Here is a 15,327-nt window from a genome sequence, read left to right as displayed (position 1 = left end):
AATTTTTATACTACGCATATTTTCTGAAATTGAAAATAAAAAGGATAACCAAATAATATCATATTTCTTTCGTTTTTCTTCCTTGCACAACTTACCTCACATACAAACCACAAACATAACCCATGCAAAACAATAAAATATCAACAAAAACGTTCGAAGCCTCTTAACGGACAATATTCAAAAATTTCAAATAAAACAAAATACATTTTTTTACTTTTCTTTTCGCATTTTCTTAGCTCTTTGTTGTATATTTTAAATTATAATTATCATCACTTACACTGTTAGGTAATCATCATCATCATCATCATCATTCCTCACATATGTTATCATCGCAACTAATGCCTTCCTCACAACTCTCACACACACACACACACACAACAAGCACGTCCACACTGTGCACACAATAAAATCATGCCATCTACTAGCATCACTTGTGTACTGTTGTATGCAGTTGCATGTGTGTGTGTGTGTGTGTGTGTGCGTGTGTGCGTATGTTTGCAGTGTCTCAATCTTCTTGCACCGTTTCCTTCGCTTTCACTAAAATACTAAAAATACAAATTTGCTTATTCGGCCTGATCCGGCGCGAGCCCTTTTCACCCTAATCTCCCCTCCCATACACACACGTACACACACGCGCTTAGTCAAGCGCTGTGCTGTCGAAGTACACTTGTCTACTAATCCTTTCTAATGTTTCTCTTATTTTTCCTGCTTTTCTTCATCTTTTAGCGACCATTGCAATCCCAACTTTATCCATCTTATCGCGAGCACTCAATGTGAGTGAACTTCCTTCTCTCACCTGGCTAAGGGGCACAAATAGCACAACTGTGTCCTACACTTTAAAAACAGAAGAGAGGGAAACACAACGAGGCTCGAAAAACCCCGTTTCGAACCGGTGTTTGTATCCCCATGCATGCCCTAGGGACGTAGCTCAACAGAAGGGAAGGTTTAAATTAACCGTTATTACAGTGTATAGATTCGAAGGAATCATCCTCCTGTACATCCAAGCAATCGTACGCGATCCCTTCTGTTCGCGATCCGGTGGGTAGGGGGAGGGGGCCATGTTATAGCCAGCTCTCTTTGTCTCTCTCTCTCACTCTCTCGCTTTAGTACACAGATAATCTACTTTCTCTCTTGCTTTCAACGGCACCTAAGTAGCCTTTGCCCTTCTCGTGGCCCTTCGCACACATACTTGGGTTGTGGTTAGGCCATCGCCTTTGTATCATGTTAAAACAAACCGCGAAACAAAAAAAAAAAACAACGCATAGCACGGTGAAGGTTAGGCAATGGTCCATAGTCGTCTATACATGCTTCTACCATTTCAGAATAAATTGTACATCCTAATACTATTTCTGTGTTTTTTTTTGCCTTTTTTTACCATTGTTTTGTTTGCTAGCTTTTTGTTGTTGTTGTTGTTGTTGCGCCGTGCACTCTCTCCTACACTCCTACTCTTTTGTGCTCTAACTTTTGTCTAACTACCGGATTTTGTTTGCTTCTCTCATTCTCTTAAAGCTCCTATACATGTGTGCAGTATGTGCGTTTAGTGTTTCCGTTCTAAAAACGAATCCCAGGACTGTGTGGGGGGGGGGGGGATAGATGGAAAGAAAGTGTAAGAAAATTGTGCTTGCTGTGCAGCAACGCTCTTTCTCCTGTGGCTGCCTTTCTGTGTCAGTCTTGTCGTCTAATTTTCTAGTTGTAATAATGACTGTTTCACAAAATTTCTGTTGCACAAAAGTATCCCAGGTAAGAGATAAAGGGGGAGAAAATAGGGGAGCGGAAATATCGACCAAGGGGTACCGCGTTCAGAACTGAGAAGGAAGCAACCGTACATCATTGCATGGCAAAAAGGGCCCAAAACCCAGTCCTATGTGCAGTCACGACGGATGAGAATTAAGAAAAAAGAACGAAAAAAACTAACTACACTACTTTTCAAAAACTCGCTCACTTGTTTCCGGTAGAAAAGGGCCATTTTGCAACAGCCCGTACTATTTCTTCTTTCGTTAAAAATATTTGAGTTCGATGGTTTGGACAAACTGTGTCGATCACATGGGTGGAATGAAACTTATACTTAATAAACACTAGCGTCTCCCTCTCTCTCTCTCTCTTTAGCACCGAATAATTCAAGTTACGCGTAAACTGCACACACACGGACAGGGCAAAGCAAACCCTTTTGCCACTATTGTTCGATTTCTCCTAACGCAGTCCCTCGGTTTGGTTCATAGTCGGTGGGGAAGCAGGGCTTTGTAGTTTGTAATTCCTCGGCCAGGAATGGGCTCTGTCTGTACTAAAACAAAAGAATCAATCGGTTCATCGCAAACATGCGGTGTGTGTCTGAGTGTACTGCTTTTTTTTTTGGTTTTGTTTTTGGATCGCACAGTGGGCAATATTCGTTTACTAGTCGCTTACGCTTTCCCACACACTCACTGCGCGGGCATACAAAACAAGAGCAAACGTCCCGATAAAGACGAAAATAAGAGCTGCTGTGCACTAGAAGAGCGTACGGGGTGGAGGGGAGGGTTTTGTTCCGTTTTTTTTTTCTTTTAGAAGGCGCTACTTTTGCTTACACATGAAAGATAATAAATTAAATAGTTTTAAGCTCCTAAAACACTCCTGACCTCGCGTCACCTCGAATACTCGACCGCTTGTATGGGGCGTGCGTTGTGTGTTGAGGAGTCTTGCGTGCCTGTGGGGACGCAACAGCGAAACCCATTGGGGCAAACGGGTAGGGGAGAGTGATAAGGGTTGTTAAAAAATATACCGTGGACATTACTATCAATATAAAAAAAAACCGCCTAGCACACACATGCACACTTGTTCTACACCCAGTAGGAATGGAAATCTAGCATCTAGCCGCGGCAGCAGCGGCAATAGGGGATAGGGATGTGGGGGGGAGAAAAACAAACTCCCAACACTATCGCGGGAGAGAGGTGTGTGTTGCACACCCTCGTCTCGTACCGATAGTGTGGCGTTTGCATCCTTTTCCTATTGCTCGCCCGTTGCCGCATCGCCTAGCCGTTTTATCATTTGTGTTGTGCCGCCCTGGAAGACGACGACGACGACGCTTAACTGCTAAAGTTGTTGGAAATCATTATGATTAATACACGTAGATCGTCTTGAGCTGGGGCTTCAGCTCGGGCGGTATAACTGGGGCGGGCTCGTGCGCTTTCCGCGATACCAGGCGCTTGAAACGACCGGACAGCTGACGTTTCAGTCCCTTGAAGCCGGTCTTCTCGTTATGTACTAACGCGTCCTGTTTGAAACAAAAAAGAGAGCGAGAGAGAGAGAAAGAGCGTTATTAGTACGGCGCGGCTTGTTGGTGCATTGAGGAGGAGCCCTAACAACTGCGGATGCGCTTCGGTCGCGTTTGCTTCACCCTCGTCCCGTCGATCTTTTCACATTCAAACATTCAATTCCATTTTGGTTCATTCGTCTTCCAACCTACTCTCTTCTTCCTTCGCCTGGGCATGCCCCCGGGGGGGACTGAAAGCTTCAATGACCGCCGAAATCGAGTTCCCAACCGGAAGCTACGCTAACCGAGAAAACCTTGAAAACCGAATGAACCGAACCTCATCCATACCGTCACGCCGTTGTCTGCTCACTGTCTTCTTCATGCAGGCTCGACCGGCAGCCAAGCAATTTCAAGTGCTTTAAGACATTTTTTAGTTTTTTTTTTTTTTTTCAATTTTTCTCTTAATCTTTTCGTGCGCGCCCCTGTCTGGAGCGTTGGTTTTTTGTTCCGTTTTGCACAGTACGTTCATCCGGGCGCCCGTCTGCGCTGCTCGTTCGTACCGAAAAGGACAATGCTCTCTGTCGCGCTCCCTGTCGGGCTGGCAGGGACCGGCCGTCTGGCGAGTAGGCGAGGAAGAAGGCGCTCACAGTGTGGTCCACAGCCACCCGGGCCAGCCAGCTGCTCCTGCTTCGCGCTTCCCCTGCGACCTCAGACACAGAGAGATCCAAGGGGCACTGAACTTAATGTAAGTGCAGGAAGCAACAACAAAAAACACCACAGCGAAGAGCCCTGTACAGCCACATCGAACGAGGGCGAGTTCAAGGCCTACCAAGCGACTGATGGGTTCGTTCAAAATCCACACACATACACACTCATACTCACTCACACACCAAAGGATGCGTGGTGTGTGTATGTGTGGTGTCTCGCAGTTCTGTTTGGTGTAAATTCTAAACTCTAAAATGCAATTTGGGTGATTTTGTTCCCCTTCTTACCTGACTACTGGCGTTGTAGATGTTGGGCTGCGGTGGTAACGGTGGAAAGACCCACACAGTAGACGGACTCTGTCGGAAGGCTATCGGCGTCGGTACGGAGTAGCCTGTTTCCGGACTGCTGCCGCCGTTCTGCTGGTGATGGTGATTACTGCTACTGTTGTTCTGCTGCTGCTGCTGCTGCTGAGGATGGCTGGTTCCGTTGTGATGCAGCTGATGGTGACTGTGAGGGTGATGATGCTGGTGATGATGGTGATGGTGGTGGTGGTGCGGTGGCGCCTCCACGTTGCCCGCCGTCACCGGGCTCACCGTCGACGACTCTTCCCGCTTTCTCAGCTTACTGCGGACGAGACGCATCGTCATTAGGGTACCGTTGCTTCCAACCATTTTCCTGAACTCGTTAATCTTGGCGCGTCGGTTTTGTGTCGTTTTTGGCTTTGCCAACAAGGAACTTCTAGTATGCTTCTTGATAGCTTTGCGATAACGTTTATACTGTTTTTTGATTGTTTTGCTTTAAGCAGCTTCACAAAAGGAACGCTTTTTCAACCCGGTTTTTAATGCTGTCGCATCACCCTTTCACAATAGCAAATTCTTCCCTCAACGCAATATCACAGACAATTTGCTTCCCGTTTTTTGGGTAGTTTTGATTAACACGAGTCACACTCGCGCGCTCGCGCACAGGCACAACACACACACGGGGAGAAATTTGGGTTCCCAAATATTTTAAAGACTTTTGGAAAGAACTGTCAGACACAATCAGCTCACACACTTTGCTCTCAGACTAGATATCCCGCGGGTTGCTTTGGTTTCTTTATCCCAAACAAAACCCCGATTCGGCTGGTACTGTGAGACCGTTTTTAGCTGGAGGACATTTTCTGGTTGCACTTCTTCTTCGCGTTGTGTTCTTCTCCTCTCAACTGTTTGCGCTTCTAAGCAGGCGTGTTGCCAGACGAACGTTACACGTTACGTGCGGTAAACCCACGAGAGCTATCACACTCGCAAACACAAACACACTAACAAACTCTCTGGAAGAGAGCGTGAGAGAGTAATCGAACAAAAAAAAACACACACACACTCAAATACACAGATGCACGCAACCCAAAATGTTTCTGTGTGTCCTGACCGGTACCACAACGATCCTTCCAATGGTGCGAGTGTCCTTTTCCTTTTTTTCCCGTGGCTACGCTCCCAGAGCACTCACACGTTACACACGCTATACTGTCGGGCGGACCGTTGAATCGAGCGCCTTTTGTACCCGATTTTTGCTTAAGCCGCTTGCCAGATTTGCCAGGCCAAGCGTGCGCTTCCGTGGGCTGTTGGCAAACGCTGCTCGATCCCGTAACCTTCCCTTCGGTTTCGGGCCCGGTTTTCGGGTCGTACGCGAGTCTTCGCGTCAGCACCGACCGAGCTAATAGGCGTAGGTGCGGGTGACCGTGTATCCTTTGATTCGAACTTTGCTTTTCCCACACCGAGCTAGTAGACGGGACGGGGCTTTGTCCTTGCTAATGTCACTGGTGCGGTTCGTTCACTACACTGCGAAGTCAACGTGTGTAACGCCAACGATAATCACCTTCGAAATGCTCGCAACAAGCGATACAGCACACTTGCCTTCGTATACACACACACACAACACCCGAACCTACTGAAACTATCAGTTCGAACCGATCGTAACCGTTTGTAACTTGTGTTCTTGTTTGAGTTTGTACTGGTTGTTATTTGCTTCCTGCTGCTAGCCTTTCTCTAATGACGTCGCTTGAAATATTCACCAACCACACTGTACCGTGTGGCGGATTCGAGGGCGCGCGTAAGTAGTGCTTTCTAACACTGTGTTTGTTTCTCGCACGCTCCGTCCGCTCTTTTGTGTGTCCGCTAGATGCGACGGTTCGTACTCGACTTGCTTCGGAGCGCCGTCGGCAGTTCGATTTTTATATCTCGCGTTCGGGATGCCGCGAAGCGAGCGATCGCGAACGGCTCTGCGTGTGTACAATCACCACACACCGCACACGAACGAACACAAACAGGGCAGGCATACGCATACAACCATCATCAGGGCGCCCGGTCTCCACCGCATGCTGGTTGGAGCGCGCGGACACTCCATATACACACCACCGCCCGGGGCCCGCTGCGCGCGTATACTCTGCGCCAAGCGCACTGACGTCACACGCGCACAGCGTACGAAAAGCCGTAGTAGTATTCCATGCGGAATATACCCTTTGCTCGGCGTACGGTTACAGCGCGTAAGGGTTGGTTAGCGACACGAAAAAAGCAAAACAATCATCGTGTAATACGACGATCCGCGTAACGTCACCACTACTACTGGTGACGGCCCAATGGGAAAGTGGAACGGAACTTTCCGACAGGGTATCGGTACCCGTGTTTGTGTGTGTTGTTTTGTGGCAGTGAAAAACAATAGAAATTAATTAGTAAAACACACACACTCGTTCAAGTACAATAACAACAGATAAAACACAAAACACAGTTTCACCTGAAGCTACTGAGTCATAAAACATGCAGGAACCCAGGAGGGGCGCACTTTGACGGGTTGCGCCCAGTGCGAACTGGAATCGGTTGGTATTATGACTAGTCGTTTCCAGCTCCCATACATTGCAACCATTGTAACATAAAACTACCTGCAAGGGACAAGCGCGTCCATACGTCCAAATCCAATCTCAAAGTGCCGGACGGACGGACGAACGGACGGACGTGTCTCGCAAGTCACCGCCGCAGAGCGGTGTCTTCCGACAAAGTTCAAGTGCAACGGACACAGACAAAGGAGAGGCGAACACCCGGCTCAGGCCCAGGTTTCGACCGGACCCGCCGCTCGATCGATACGAAAACGTACTCAAGGTCGATCGGAACCGGTTATCCGGCGGCGGGAGAAGGAGTCCTAAACTCTCCACTGCACCAACGAGCTGCATTATGCATGCGCGGCCAATCGATCGACCTGGCCCACCGGTCGTCGACTGTCTTGTTTTTGCTTAAAAGTTAATTATCGTTATACAGGCTTAAGAGAACCCAAGCGCTAGACGAAGAAGCACGCCAGTGTCATTATCTTTTCAAAGCGGTAGAACCGTTTATCTACGGCACTGGACAAAACACATTACCCGAGGGATTGCCCCGCATCTCCTAAGCTCGTTCTTCCTCGTGGATACCTTTTTAACCTGCCTTTAGTTAACATTGGATCTGATATCCGGAACTGGACAACTTCTTATCAGCTAAACCTAGCGCGCGTGCGCTGACCACTGTGACCGGACTTTCGCCTGATCTTCGTCTTGAAGTCGTAATAACCCCTTTGAAAACATCAACCATTGCTCATTTAGCTGCTTAGTAGCATTGGTCCAGCAGTGCCAAACAATGGCACTGGAGCACTGTAACAATGGGCACGTTTCGTTGGCCAGTGCAGCGCAATCGTGGCACATTACGTGTGCTCGATATACATATGTGTGACATCCGGCTGGCCCGAAGGTCCACGTCCCGGGCAATCAGTCACCGGGCGCGTGCTATCCGCGCTGAGTCAGCCACTGTTACCACCGCCCTAGCCTTGACGTGTGGCGTATTTGAGGGGAAACAAACATATTCATTCGATGTTTGAACATTGTGCAATGGAAAGATACTGCCATGATCGGAGGTTCAACGCGATCATACTGAAGACACTGGAATTGATCCGCGCAATCGTCACCGTACGTCGTACTGGAGTACTGGAATGATGGGGTTCGGGTGAACCTGTCGTGCTAATTGGCTCGGCTTCTTTTATGAGTTAGGAAGTAAATAGTGACGGCCGGGAAGTTGGTGACAAATGCAAATGCAAAACACGCTCGCTCTAATCGTCAATGAACATGCGGAAGAACGGCACCAAAGCCGACGATAGGGCGCTGCGGGGGCTTAGCAAAGCCTAGGCAAGCCTGTCATTCGGATGCAATATTAGTACTAATTTGCATTGTAAACCTCAATGACAGTGCAATGTACTTGCATCCCTGAAAGCGTGTGGCCTGTCGTCGGAATTATGACAGCCTGTCGCTCCCACTGTGCTCCATCTATCTAACGTCGCAACTTCACTTCCAGACACCTTCGTACAGTTCGTACACTACGGAGACAACAGAGCAATGGCCTGATACAAATTCACCAATATACAAACCGATCACGAACAGCAACGTCTTCCACCCGAGAGCATCATCGGAGCTAAGGGTTAGTTATAAATTTGTTGATAACACAACATCATCTTGATCGCCTCATGCCCCGCGCAGCAAGTCTCAGGGCAACCACAACCCCACCCACAAATTCATTCATGAAAACCTTGGTCCGCGGCACCAACGGCCCCGATTTAGATAAGAACGCCATTATTCAACGACCAACCGAAGACGCTTCTCGCGGACAATGACGCCATCGTTCAAGCAGAAAGGGTGATATGATACTGGCTCAATCCCTTCTGCTTCCCTGCTGTTTGTCGACCTACTGACGTCGTAACCGACAGAACCATCATCGGCCGTTGTTTGTTGCGAAATCGGAACAGTGCCCGCAAGCCGCCTCGCCACGATCTTCCTCACATTGAAGAAAACAAACATCAGGCGACGGTTAAAAACATGTTTTGATTGCGGCAGGGTTTGCTGTAGTCTTAAAGTCAGTCGGCTTGCACTTCCACAGCTAGCAGTCCCGTCTTCTCAAACAAACCGACCTTATCGTGCCCCGTTTTCTAAGAAGCTGGTCCAAGAATTAGATGCAAAATTGTACAGTTAAAGGGTCTCCTATCGGGCTGTGTATCAGCCACTGCGAAACGGCTTTATCACCGGAGACGGCGGACAGTTGACCGCACATCAATGTCGGCAAATTGGTTCGCGGTTATTGCTTCATTAAGCAACTTCTGCCGCCGCCCTTGCCTTCCTCCTCATCACTTTCAATTCGCTGTCGCTGATTAATCAAAACCTCGTCGAAAATTTAGACTCCCTTTTTCCCGCTCTCTTGCGCGCTCCGTGTGCATGTGACCTTCGTGTGAGACGAAGCGTGAGAACTTGCTTTCCCAATGGGGTTTAAACGTTCTTTTCCTGATCATACCGTAGCGATGCCGGCAGTTCAGTGAATCACAATAAAAAGAACATTATAAATTGGGAAGAATTAGCACCCTTAAGCTGATGTATAAATTAAAACTGTAACTTTAGCGGGTGAGAGCACACCATCTGCCCGAAGGTCAGCCGCTTAAATTCGGCAAAGAATAGAGTTTGGACACTGCGTTCGTGCGTAACATAGCCAACAGTGCCGACGCAAATGGCACCACGATAAACAATAAGGCTAACAAATTTATATCACCGCGTGAGGAACTCATTTCGGCTGGCAAATATAAATTAACAAGAAGAACGTGAAAGCTTCAAACATCTGGTGTGGGGCGCCTGGTCGTTGCTATTTGCCATCACGCTGCGGGAGTTGGCATTTGGCGCACCGGAAGCGGGAAAGGGGGGGGGGAGCGAGGGTGCAAGCATTGGAAAATGGCCTAGCAAACAAAAACAAATTTATCAGCAACCTTAACCAACAACATGCAAACAAACAGCGGTTTGTGCTCTCTAGTGGGGACTAAAATGGGAAAAAAACATTTCCAACCCTTGACCAGAGTCTGGGGGCTCGCCTGGTGGGCCGTGGGTTTTGCTCACGTCACCACGTCCCATCCCGTCGTCCACTTAGCACAAGACCACAGAAGGGGGATAGGATTGATTGGGTGACTCCCCGAGTGCTAATCATTGATCAAAGAGGTAAGAATCGTGCAAGGACCGGTTCAGAATACAATAAAAACTAAACCAACTGCAACCGTCCCCCAAAGACATAACACCTTTGTCCAGCGATGATTACTTGTCCGGCTTTTTGCCGGCATAATTGCGTTCAAGTCTAGACCGAGTCTTTTCATAGAAACCACTGCGCATTATCAGTAGCGTTGCGGCGAACAAGCCGGACGAACACGGTGCAACAGACCACAGAACATCGGAAACAGGACAGACATTTTTATCTTCCGCTAATCGATCGACACCTGGTCGATACGATAGGTGTTTCGATACGATTGTTGAATTAGTTGATTAATGGACTGCGCAAACAGTCCACCGGGTTGTCGAGCAGTTACGTTAACATTTTCCTGGAATCGTTAGATCATTATGAATTTTGTTACTGTGCCCTTTTGCTGACTAATAAGTGTTGCTAGCCAGAGTGCTGCCATGATAAAAGGTGTTACCGATCGTCTCGCACGATCGCTTCATTGTAAGTTCTCCCTCTTAAGCACCAGCGAGATCTTAATTGAGAGTCACTGTGAACGAAGGTTCGCACAAGTCCTCTCCAGAGTTTTGGAGAAAAGATGAAGATCGCTCGATCGGTTCGTGCAACGTCAAAACTTCACTTCGGGCTGTCAAAAGTGATCCGCCCGCTCTGGAGGAGGAAACACGCATTGCTGCGGCAAACACTTTCTCTTGAGTTTGCTTGAAAATTATGCAATATTTTTTCGCAATTATAACATCGTGTGGTGTAAAAACGAGAAACGAAAACATGAGAAACCTCCAACATCAATGTGCCAATAACTGATTGACGAAATAAACATCATCTACTCCGTCAGTGCACTGACGGACGTGGAATCTTTTCCTGCGAACATTAGCGTAAAAGGGGGATTGCCCAAAACAAGGATGTATTGTAGCCAGTCCAAACAGCCAAACTGCAACACCAGGCGCCCCGCATTTGCCAGATGTACGTGTTGTGCTGCGTGTGATCCCCGGACTTCATGTAAGCCTGATCCAGCCAGTCACAACCAGACAATGATCGGTTCCCATGACGTCATTGCCGCTCGTCTGTTTACGTACGCCAGCTGGCACACAACCCGTGTGCGAAAGCGTGAACCTTGTGCAACCCGCCACGGTACTACTGCGAAGAAAGTGAATCGAACTGTAAATGCGTTCTGCAATTTCGAAACAAGCGATAGAGCGAGGGGATCATTCGGTCGGAATGATTCATTGGCCCCTTTTCCAGGGCAAGCGATACCTCCTTTTTGTTAGCGAACTGTGCATTGGGGGGGGGGGGGGGGGGGGGGGGAAGAACTTCTGAGAAACTTACTACTGACAATCTGCTCTATAAACTCAAGCACAAGCACAGAAATAGTGTTATTTCCCGCTCTGTGTTTGATCTATGTTTATCCCTCCGTTACTTCCCTCTCTGCGCTTAATTCCATCCATCCTTCGCTGCCGGGTTCGAAGCTACTGGAAGGAACAGATGTACAATTATTCGTCGACCGGAGCGTCGATCGTTTTCTAGAAATCCCGGGGTACGATCATATCCATCCACGCTCTGGGCCGTTTCCATCGCTTGCACAATTAGCTTCTTTTTTCATTCAATTGTAGCAATCGGAAGGGAAGTGCCAGCACGGAAACGTTTGATGATTCACCGTGCTCTCTCCGTCTCGGAATTCACATCACCCCTCTTCCCACTGCAACGGCCAACGATCGGAGTGCGTTGCTTAAGGCAGCAATTAACACCTTTTCTTCAAGCTATTGCAGGCCAACGGCCATACCTGTTTGAAGTGCTCCAGGGCAGATGAGTGGTGGCCACTTCAAAAAGTTAAAAAAATCGAGTCCATCTCGAAACAGAAGCCGAGACCTTTTGAGGCAATGGCCAATTTTAGAACGATTCGTCAGCGATCGCTTCTTAGACACTTTTCGCTCTTCGAGTGGAATCGGATGAATCAGTACACTACTGCATTGTTTGCACTGGACTTTCCGTCTTAATGGGGGGGGGGGGGGGGGTACAGGGGACTTTAACCAACGGCCTCGATTAACAAATTGCATAATAACCACCGCCGCCGCCACCACCATCACCACCATCACCATTACAAACCAGCAAGCTATGCATCTCCACCGACCACCAGGGGGACACGTGCCAGACCGAGCAGGTCCGAAGATGTGTGACCATGGCGTGGAGCAGCAGCAGCAACAGCAATGTGTGTGTGTGTTTGCAAATGGTGTATGGCGGGCGGCGGTGACCGTGAAGTGTTGCTGTCGATCATCATTACCTTTCCATGTAGAGATACAGATAGACCTCCTCCATCGTGAAGCGTGCGAGATTGTACTTCCAGCCGACGACGTTACTGCCACGTTTGCGCTCACAAAAGACGGTTCACGATGACGAGCGTTGGGGAGGATGGCTCTGCTGGCCTGTCCACAGGTCCTTGTGGCAGGGATGGCAGTTTCGGGGTTTAGATAAATCCCAGCACGAAATGCATCACACCATTGCCAGGTGCCACGGGAACGCACACACACACACACTCGCTCTCTCTCTGCACCGGGAACCAACTCTGCGCGGTTTTAGCCTCTAAAGTTTTGCGCGTGTATTGAATCGAACGCCTTGACCGGCATCGGTTGTTGAGCCAAACAAGAAGAGAAGAAGAAGATTGAATCGAACGCGAGGCACGATTAGACACACACACACCACTGTTCGTTTCTTGCCGTTTTGCCACTATTGTACCTCTGAACGACTAAAAATGGCGGCCATCGATCGATCGAGAGGGAGCGAGAGAACCGCAACCGTGCAAAAACGAATGGGGCAGATACAAACGGAAAAAAACGGAAAGCCTTGCGCGAGCTGCACAAACAACTCTCCGTCCAGCGTGTATGGTAAAGGCTTCACGGGCAGATCGTTCCGGAGTGGGGGGGGGAGTGGGTGGGTGGGGATGAGATGGTGGAGATGATGATGGTGGTGGTGGATTGGAGCCAACCGCAGCAATCAGCTGTTCTTCCAGTGCTGATGGTGCTGGTGGAGCGGTCTCGGCGGGACCTTCTCGGCGGCGCGTAGCTTCATCGCCAGCTGCAGGCGCGGTGCACGAGGCAGAACGTTGGAAAGAGGGAGCAGGTACAGTCCACCCCTCCCGGCTGCTATCACTAAGATCGTGCTCCCCTGGCTGTTTTTTTTTTTTTTTGTTTTCGCACTGGCTGGCACCACTGCACCCAGCAATAACGGTAATAGACGTGCGGCGGAACGGACCGGTGGATCGGTTGAGGTGAGTTTTTACACCTCACACACACACATACTCACACGCACACAAGCAAAGATGCGTGAACAGAGAAACACTCAGCGCGACCAAAACTGCCGTGCGGTTCTGTCACAGCACTCAATCTGTCACTGTATCCGCGCGCGACCGATCTCGATCCGAGTGTGCTGCGTCGTCGCCAGTTTAGTAACACACAAGCACAGTCCGTTAGTATGCGTCGCAAGCGATCGGGCAGCGTTTGGTGTGTGCGCGCTCGCGCGCTTTACAAATGAGCCCACACCTTCACACACAGCACCAGCGAAAGACAATGGCGACTGTGTGGCGACTCGGTCCCGATGCAGAAGTTTCGCCTGCTTTTCCTTCCGGGCCAACAATGCCACGCTTTGCACAGTACGAGATCGCGCTTGATCACACTAACACACTATGCACGGCACGCTCGGCCACGCTGCTGCTGCTCTTGTTTTGGGGGACTTTGGACGTTGCAAACGGCGAAACTTTACCACCACCACACCATCCGGTGGAGTTTGGAACACGTCCGCCTCGACCGAGGACAAAGAAAATGGCCCGCGGCTAGCACAAAACTCTGCACAGTGCGCACCATTGGCTTGTGGCCCCGTTTCTTTCTCTCTTTTTTTTTTTTTTTGTTGTTGTTGCACCAGTCCCACGTTGCGACCCTCACAGCCCGCGGCGATAAGATAGCACACGCCCGTCCGCACCACGTATGCGCCTCGAACCGGGGGCGGTAGCGCCAACAGCTGATGACATTCGCTACCACACAAGCACACACTACATACAAGCGCACGCACGCACGAATGCACACGAAACACGCGAAACGCGCACACAAAGATCGTCGAAAAGGCACGCACAGCGATGGCTGCGCTATACGCAATGTGGTTGCTCGCTACACGCGCTCCGCTCAGAGGCACATTTGGTCGGGGACTGGTTTGCGAGCAGCGGTGGACCGCTAGTTTTAACCGAAGAAACTAACCGACCGTAACACACACACAGCGGCAGCAGGAGGGAAACAAAACCGAGAGAGAGCACGTTGGCAACTGTACGCGGCCCAGACTGGCAGCATCAACCGCAGGTCTACAGGGAGGGATTGTACGGCCAACCAGTTGTTGGAGTTTCCCCCTGCTAAAGCGAACGCAAAACCCCGGAGCCTTCAACGGAGCACATGCACGGACGGCGGGGAAACGACAGCGAGAAACGGCTCTGTATCGAAACTGTCGGTGAATGATCGCTTGCAGCAGCCGTAGCAGCAGCAGCAGCAGCAGTTCGCTCACGAGCTGAGAGTAATCCCCGTTTTGCTCATGAAACCCCGAGCCGAAGCTGACTCATGCGACTCCGCCGTCTGGAAGTCCCGCAGCGATGCAGCGGCGGTCACAGTCGAGAAACGGGAAAGGGATGGGAACTCCTGCACCCAAAACGCTCCAGAAGGCGTCGTCCCTACGAAAGCCGTTGGTCGCTCGTGAGTAGCCTGCCTGCCTGCCTGCCTGCCTGCCCGTCTGCCTTGCTGCTCAGAACTCGATCCGTGATGCTTTTTTTCCATCGGGAGCATCGGCTTCAGCAGCATAATTGAGCCATGAGCGCCCTATATACGAGGGTAATGATCTTAGGCCGGATGATCAACGAACTTTGCGCGGGCATGGGTGAATCGACCCGAAGAAGAGTCGATGTTGCTTGCTGCCACGAAATGAAAAAGAGCCGTTGCCTTTGTTTGGATCCGACCCGAAGCTGCCCCTGACGCCATGTTTGATCGCATCCAGTAAAAAGATAAAACAGAAAGGGGAAATGGAATCACGCAACTCTGCACAAGCTCAGAAACACCATATGAAAGACTCATCGTGCTCACATATTTTGCTCGACACGCAGCTATGGTGTATTTATCAGTTGAATGACATTCCTGTCATTCGATTAAGAACTTCCCGCACCCAACGATAAACGGTCGCACATCAAACGAAACCCTCGCGGTTAATTTACAACCACACCCCAGTTGTGGTGAGTTACTATCAACTGTTAAACCCTTAATGCTAGTAATCCCACATTTTGATCGCGAAAGCAGTAACATTACCATCCAGCTTATCAGTTAGTGGCACACCCGGCACTGC

General features: G+C 49.5%; 1 protein-coding gene across 9 annotated transcripts in view; it reads right to left on the bottom strand.

Annotated features, from left to right (window-relative positions):
* Positions 1-214: 214 nt before the first annotated feature.
* LOC121587803 (protein catecholamines up-like) overlaps positions 215-15,327 on the bottom strand; it is an 85,192-nt gene continuing 70,079 nt past the window's right edge. For all 9 annotated transcript variants that reach the window (XM_041904964.1, XM_041904972.1, XM_041904967.1 and 6 more), the window contains 2 exons: positions 4,219-4,555; positions 215-3,247 (listed from right to left, as the gene is read on the bottom strand). In XM_041904964.1, the coding sequence (XP_041760898.1) occupies positions 3,092-3,247; positions 4,219-4,555 (493 nt within the window). In that variant the 3' untranslated portion in view covers positions 215-3,091. The remainder of the gene's footprint in view (positions 3,248-4,218; positions 4,556-15,327) is intronic.

Source organism: Anopheles merus, chromosome 2R, assembly GCF_017562075.2.
Source record: "Anopheles merus strain MAF chromosome 2R, AmerM5.1, whole genome shotgun sequence".
Lineage (NCBI taxonomy): Eukaryota > Metazoa > Arthropoda > Insecta > Diptera > Culicidae > Anopheles > Anopheles merus.
The sequence above is the reverse complement of the archived record's forward strand: the minus strand, read 5'-3'. Positions and strand labels throughout refer to the sequence as shown.